Source organism: Orycteropus afer, unplaced genomic scaffold (genome assembly GCF_000298275.1).
Source record: "Orycteropus afer afer isolate SDZICR_OR568_19922 unplaced genomic scaffold, OryAfe1.0 scaffold00064, whole genome shotgun sequence".
Lineage (NCBI taxonomy): Eukaryota > Metazoa > Chordata > Mammalia > Tubulidentata > Orycteropodidae > Orycteropus > Orycteropus afer.
In genome coordinates, this window is record NW_006921651.1 from 2,249,848 (window position 1) to 2,257,622 (window position 7,775).

Below are 7,775 nucleotides of genomic sequence, written 5' to 3' on the forward strand. Positions count from 1 at the left end.
GCCTGGTCTCAGAAGAGGTCTGGGAAGAGTACACATTGAACAAAGCTGAAGTGGTCATGGGTTGATGATTATCTAGATTCTGAAATAATATGGCATTGAATAGACTCAGTCCCACTCCTATGGGGTAAGGGATAGGAACTCCCAGCCTAAAGCATGTGCCACCCCACTCCTCATCCTTCTCATCCTTCTCAGCTCTTTGTGGTCCTCAGTGGTGCAGTACTGCCTGGCCCAGCCAGCAGAGGGGCCGTTTCCGGGTGGAGACTAGATTCCCACTATCAGCAGCCCACCAGATGGTGGAGAGATCAGGGCACCTGTAGGGCAGAGCCTGTGTCCTTTTCATCTGTCCCCCTCAGTGGGCCCAGGGGCGCTACACAGCAGAGCAACCAAAGGCATTTGTTGGGACAAACTGAAATAGTCAACGGTGTGTGACGCAAATCTGACAGTGACCTTTGTCCATGACTGGGTTGGGGTCGTGTACTTTTTTAAGGCAGGATGTTGGCTACAGAACATTTAGTGAGACATCCTGAGTTCTGACAGCACCAGTCAAATTCTGACGTATTTGGTCCAGGGTGATAAAGTGGTGTTTCATTTCCTGCTTTGGAATTCTTTCCAGTCACAAGACCAAAGTCTGAATGGGGATGAGAATCACATACACCCACATGGACAGCAGCTTTCATCGGCCAAATGGAGAGCATATGGGATTAGTATATTTTCTTCATCCTTCTCCATTTCATTTCACAAGGGAGGTCTTTGTAGGGTACCAGTCATAGTGCCAAACATTAAAAATAGGCAGGCCCTGAACCTCAGCCCCAGCACCAATAATCGGCAGGGCAAACTAGGATGAAGGCCGAAAAGTAGAGGAGGCATAAGGGTCTCAAAATGTTCTCAGCTTGGCACTGGGCACTTTCTAAAGGACCTTTAGTTAGAAGCTGTGGGCTAGAGGAGTCAGACAAACGATTATCAGAAAGAATACATTTCCTGCTTTCATTTTTATTGGGAACTTCAGAGAAAATGCACAGAGACTGATTGACGCCTAAGATAATCCCCGACACAGAATCACAACATGCCTGGGAATTTTGGATGGTGAAGGGGTGCACTATAAGATTCAACATGTTAGCCCATAATCAAAGGCATCAGGGTTGTTCTGAAAATAGAGATTCAAGAAGCCCAAGAAAGTGCTCTTGTCGATGAGAAGAGCACTTACTGCAGGGTCCTGCTTCATGGTTGCCATCCAGATCTTAAGTGTCGGGGTGTGGTCCACACAGCTGCAGGACAGGAAAGAAGTGTTAGCGTATCTGGAGTGGGAGGCCTCAGAAGGGTTACAAGTATCACTTACTAGATTTACAAGATACTAAAAATGGATTTACCGGAGGAATACAGAGTAAATGATTATGCTCTGTACTGGTTGGATAGTGTCCCTCTGGAATTCATGTCCTCCTAGAACCTCGGAATGTGACAATTTTGGGAAATAGGGTCTTTGCTGATATAATTAGTTGAGTCATAGTGGATTAGGGTGAGTCCTAAATGCAATGACTGGTGTGGACCATGTGAAGACTCATAGGGAAGGTGGCATGTGATGGAGGTGGAGACTGGCGTAATGCAGCTATAAGCAAAGTGTCATGGATTGAACTGTGTCCCCCAAAATATGTCAATTTGGCTAAGTCATGATTCCCAGTGGTTTGGCAGTTCTGTATTGATGTAATGTGGCGATTATGTAAGGATGTAATCATTCCGCATGATGTAATCTTATGTGATCAGCCCTGATCTGATGTATGATCAGCCCTGATCTGATGTATGGGGATTAAGGTAGGACAAAACACCCTGAATCAGGTCATAGCCCTGATTTGTTGTAAGGGGAGTTTTCCCAGGGTACAGCCTGCATTAGATAAAAGGATAAAAGATAAATGGAGAGAGACGTGAGCAGAGAGAGAGGAGCAACTGCCACCAAAAAAGAAGAGCCAGCCAGCATCCTTTGGACCCAGGGTCTCTGCACTGGAAACCTCCTACACCCACGGGAAGATTGACGACAAGACACATGGAGATGTCCAGGGAACACCAGACCCACAGAAGCTGGAAGGCGACAAGGACTTTCTTCCTAAACTGAGCCCAGAGAGAGAGAGACCCTTCCCCTGCAGCTAATTCCCTGCATTCAGACTTCTGTTGTTGTTGTTGTTGTTGTGTGCCGTTGAGTCAGACCCGACCCATAGCGACCCCTCCTTGGGTTTCCGAGGCAGTATCACTACGGAAGTAGATTGCCCCATCTTCCTTCCGGGGATTGGCTGGTGGGTTTGAACCACCAGCCTTCTGGTTAGCAGTCAAGTGCCTTAACCACTATGCTACCAGAGCTCCCATTCAGACTTCTAGCCTCCTAAATTGTGAGAGAATAAATTTGTTTGTTAAAGCCACCCACTTCCAGTATTTCTGTTACAGCAGCACTAGCCACCAAGGAAGACCAAGGCTTGCTGGGAGCCACCAGAGGGTAGGAAGAGGCAAGGAAGGAATCTTCCCTAGAGCCTTCGGTGGGGCATGGCCCCGCCAGCATCTTGATTTCAGACTTCTAGCCTCCAGAATTGTGAAAGAATATGTTCTGTTGCTTTCAGTCTCCCAGTTTGTGGTATTTTGTTACAGCAGCCCCAGGAAACTAATGCAGGCTCACTTGATGAGCAGATAAATAAGTGAACCTAGAATCAGATTAGAGCCAAGAAAAAACCCTATGGAGCAGCTCTACTCTGTAAAGTGTGGGGCTGTCATGAGTCTGACTCTACTCAAAGGTCATGGGTTTGTTTTTGGTAATTATCAAGTAAGCATAATCATTTCCTGGAGGAAAATCTTATTTTTTCCGAATAGCTGTATGTGTTTTTAAGTTGTAGGAGTTGCTGTGCTGCTGAACAACACAGTTAAAATACTCCTGACCAGAAGGCACTGGGAAATACTCTCTGTGCCCACCGCTTAACATCACTAAGACTAGCCTCAGAAACAACTGCTCTTCTGTCATTCTCAGTTTTTGCTTTAGGGGATTTGAAAAAAAACAGACAAGTAGTTGCAAAAATATTTGTTAAAAATGAATAAAACAATCACCAATCCTTGAAATAACGGAGATGGAAGGGCCCTTTCAAAAACATATGAGGAAATTTAGGTCTAGGGTCTATAAAGGGATTTGCTTAAGATAATACAACTGGTTAGTGAGAAATCCAGGGCCAGAGGTGAAGTTTTCTGAGCTGTGGTCTAATTCTGTCCTTGGCGGCAACAAGTTTTTGTAATATTGATGTCTGAGTGTAGGTTTTAAATTACCAAATAGGCCATATCTGATCTTCCCTCGTTGTTGTTGTTGTTATTTGCCATCAAGTAGGACCCGACCCATAGTGACCCCTCCTTGGGTTTCCGAGGCAGTATCACTATGGAAGTAGATTGCCCAACCTTCCTTCCGAGGAGTGGCTGGTGGGTTTGAACCGCCAGCCTTCTGGTTAGCAGTCAAGTGCCTTAGGCACTGGAAGCAGACGAGACAACTCTTGGGTAGACTCAAACCCACACATTATTATGTGGGTCCAGACGCCTTAGTAGGACCGGATTCCCAAGCATCAGAACTACCTGGCACCCACTGTGCTGCTGGCTGGGATTAGAGCAGGTGCTGAAACAAACCCAACTTTGCCCCCAGACTATTTCTTCTAAATGGTTAATGTGCTTGGCTGCTAACAAAAAGGTTGGAGGTTCGAGCCCACCCACAGGGAAGAAAGTCCTGGGAAGCTACCTCTGAAAAACCAGCCACTGAAGACCCTGCGGAATGCAATTCTACTCCGACCCACATGGGGCCACGGAGTCGGAACTGACTCCATGACAACTGGCTTCACTGGTAATCACCCTATGCTGCTGTGGTGCTTGGTGATTTTATTTTTATTTTATTTGTTTTAACATTGGCATATATTACTTCATAAATCTATTTTAAGGACACTTCTATTGAGGGGGAATTCCTCAGGGGAATGAGATGTCACTAAGGTATTTGTGTCCACTGGGTGACTCAGCAGGACCAGGTCAGGGACCACAGAGGGAGCTGCAGACAAGTTACCAAAACACGGTGCCTGTGACTCCACTCTGTTTGCTTTCACGACCAGCCTATGTTTGCATGGGCTGCTGAGGACAGTCAGCACTGCAGTGGGCTTTTGGACCCAGGGTCTTAACAGTAGAAATCTGAGTCAAGTTTGGGCCCAGTTAGTGGTATAAAAACACAGGTGCATTTCTAAGCAGGAAACCCGTGGTGCTGGATTAGAAACCTGGCTTCACTTCATCCACACACCAAAACATAGCCAAAAATCCAACCCAGACTCATTGCCACAGAGTCCATTCTGACTCACAGCAACCCTACAGGACAGAGTAGAACTGCCCCACGGGGCTTCTAAGGCTGTAGAGTTTATTAAGGAAGCAGACCGCCACATCTTTCTCCCATGAGCAGCTGGTCAGTTTGAACTGCTAACCTTTCAGTTATCAGTCGAGCGCTCAACCACTGTGCCACCAAGGCTCCTTAAAACATATTCAAAAAACCAAAAACCAAACTCACTGCCGTCGAGTCGGTTCCAACTCATAGTGACCCCTCCTTGGGTTTCCGAGGCGGTATCTCTACAGAAGTAGATTGCCCAGTCTTCCTTCTGTGGAGTGGCTGGTGGGTTTGAACAGCCAACTTTCTGGTTAGCAGTCCAATGCCTTAGGCACTACACCACCAGAGCTCCTTAAACATATCCAAAGGGGGCATAAATAATACAGTTTATTTCAACCATCGTTACCCAGTGTGACTCCAGGAATTCACCACCCCATGGCCAAATGTCTTACTCTGCTACCCCATATACATCCAGCCGCTCAAACCAGGGCCAAAGGAGGTAATCAATCATGGATATACAGTTCCCGCCAAAGAAGGAGGTCTTCTGATAGCAAAGAATCTAAAAAAGTAAACAGAACAAACGTCAGTTAATTCACATATCTGCTGTCATGTTCATACACTGAAAGTCAAGCTAATGCCCAAAGAGGGACAACTGAGGCCTTGACTCTCCTTCCTAGTTAATAGACTCCTTCTTTCCTTTTCCTGAGCTCTCCTCCAGCTAGGGTGACACTCCTGGTTTCACTCAGACCTCTCCCTTACTTCAATACTGTGGTGCTACTGTGGCTCGTCTCAGGGGAATTTGGAAGCACCGTCTAGGCTGAGGCTGCCCAGACCTTCCCTCTGGTGCTAAGCTTCCCACAGGCGAGCTCTGACCCTGGAGAAGGGGTCTGGTCCTAGGCCAGCGCTGCCTGAGAGCTGGGGGCTCCAGGAGAGCCCCAGCCTGATGCTGAAGATCAGCGTTCGCAGGCCCATTTGTTGCACACGTGTTCCCCACGCTCCAGGATCAGCTTCATCAGTAACACAGGTGAGGACTGTAGTCTCCATTTGTCTTACTCCTTCCTTTCAATCCTCAGTTGCTTCAACAGTAAGGCAAGGAAGGACTGTGCCATTTAATGGGCTCCCTCCAGCACCAACATTGTCTCTTTTTTAAATTGTGATTTGGGTGAAAGTTTATAAAACAAATTCATTTTCCATACAGCAGTTCATACACATTTTATTTTGTGACGTTGACTACAATCCCCATAATATAACAGCTCTCTCTGCAGTTCCTCTCTGTGGTTACCTTTTCCCTGTGTCCTCCTTTTCTATGCATTCCTGCCCTCTGAGCTAACTCCCTGTGCAAATACTGCCCTTCTGATCTCCCATGGTTCATTGTTTCAAGGAGTGTACCTACCTGTATAAATGGTCACCTTATACACCTGTCTATTGTTTGGCTAGAAGCCTTGGGAGTGAGTTCAATTCCAGATCTGAAGGGTAACTAGGGCCATAGTCTCAGGGGTTTCAGCAGTCTCTATCAGACCCATAAGCCTGGTCTCAAGCACCAATATTGTCTTTTAATCACAGTTTCTCTTTTAATTTGAGCTCTTTGAACTTCACACTTGCTGGCTATTCAGCATGATCAATTTTTCACATTAAAATAAGATTTCTCACTCTCAAATGAGACAGATAAACCAAGACAGAGGGACTGTAAAGAAAACAAACTCACAAGAGAGGAAGCCACACATAGCAAAAGAAGTATCTGAACATTTAAAAAGCGAAAATGCTTAGAAGAGACTTGTTTGGACAGGTCTTCCCACAGCTAGAGAGCTGGATTCCTGGGCCAGATGAGTTGTGGAATAAGGTTCTCTGGTGTTTCCATGTTGAGATGCTAGGACTCTGGTGAGGGACCAGAGGGTTACTAAGAGTCAAGCTGTAAATGAGGTTCCCAGGGCAGGGATGACGCCTGCAGTCAGAATACACTCAGGCTTGATTCTTCATATGCCAGATCAGCTTGATGACTCACTGTGGGGAACCTAGGTTGTAGTTAAGAGGGTGAGCTATGGAGCCAGTAGACCTATCTTATGCTGAGCTTGACCTCTGATTCAACAAAGAACCCTGGGCAACTTACCTATTGCCTCCTCCAAACTTCAGTTTTCTCAGCTGTAAAATACTAGAAATGTCAGTGTGTGTGTCGGAGGCTGTGGTGAGGACTAAAGTCATAAACCATACAAAACACTCTGGCCCCACTCAGTAATGAGCTGTCCTGATGAGAAGGAGCACAGACGCCGAGGCTTACATCTACAGAAAGCAGTGGGCTCCACCACTAGCCACCTCTTCTCAAAGGGGAAAGCAAATCTGGTTGCCTAAAGTCTAAGTCCTCATTATCTCCCAATGTAGAATAAAGGAGTCCCCCCTACAATAGTCCAGAGAGTCTTAGAAAATGTTAGGTGGTATCAGTTTGTCAAAAAGAAGCTAACAGGATGGTAGTGAAGCAGTAGAAAATGGCTAATGAAAAATCAAAAAGCTATTTTTAGTTATGGTAAATAAGCTCTGGTGGCATAGTGCCTAAGGCATTTTGACTGCTAATCAAAAGGCTGGCGGTTCAAACCACCAGCCACTCCTCAGAAGGAAGAGTGGGCGATTTACTTCCGTAGTGATACTGCCTTAGGTTTGAAATGCCAGCCTTCTGGTTAGCAGTCAAATGCCTTAGGCACTATGCCACCAAAGCTCCCCCTCAGAAGGAAGATTGGGCAATTTACTTCTGTAGAGATACCACCTGGGCAACCCAAGGAGGGGGTTGCTCTGAGTCGGAACTGACTCAATGGCAGTGAGTTTTTTTTCTTTTTAGAAGGAAAAGGAACAATGTATTCCATTTTTATGGATTCCAGAAAGTGTCAAATATTCTTCATGTTCAGGAATAGATCATAACTACCCAAATTTTTCTCACTGACACTGAAATATATACCTCCACCTTTTTATTGAATTCGTGGCACAAATCAGAGCCAAATCTAAACTCATCAACTCTGAAACATCTGTGTAATAATTCTGCAGAGGTGTTCCTGAAAAAAGTCTTATCAAAAAGAACTATAAATCTATACCTATCTATTGATTGATCAATCGATCTAGATACATGAAGCATCAAAAGAACATGGAAGGAATACAGAGTCACTGTACCAAAAAGAATTGGTTGACATTCAACCATTTCAAGAGGTAGTATATGATTGTAGTAGTTAAGGTTGTGTGTCAACTTGGCTGGGCCTGGTTGAGTGGCTGGGCAGCTGGTGGTAGTTATTCGAATCCCTGTGATGAGACTGGCAATCAATTCCATGGTGTGATCTACCACAAGCAGCTGAGTAGCTGCTTTCGGGATGTGGTCTCCTTCCCGTATATAAGAAGCAGCTTTAGGAATGGTCTCTAGCTTATGGCA

The 7,775-nt window shown here is 45.7% G+C and overlaps 1 protein-coding gene across 1 annotated transcript in view; it reads right to left on the reverse strand.

Moving 5' to 3' along the window:
- Window positions 1-1,105: 1,105 nt before the first annotated feature.
- Window positions 1,106-7,775, reverse strand: part of LOC103196199 (glutathione S-transferase omega-2) — a 33,336-nt gene continuing 26,666 nt past the window's right edge. The window contains exons 5-6 of the mRNA XM_007939863.1: window positions 4,822-4,928; window positions 1,106-1,265 (exon numbers count right to left, since the gene is read on the reverse strand). Of these exons, the coding sequence (XP_007938054.1) occupies window positions 1,106-1,265; window positions 4,822-4,928 (267 nt within the window). The remainder of the gene's footprint in view (window positions 1,266-4,821; window positions 4,929-7,775) is intronic.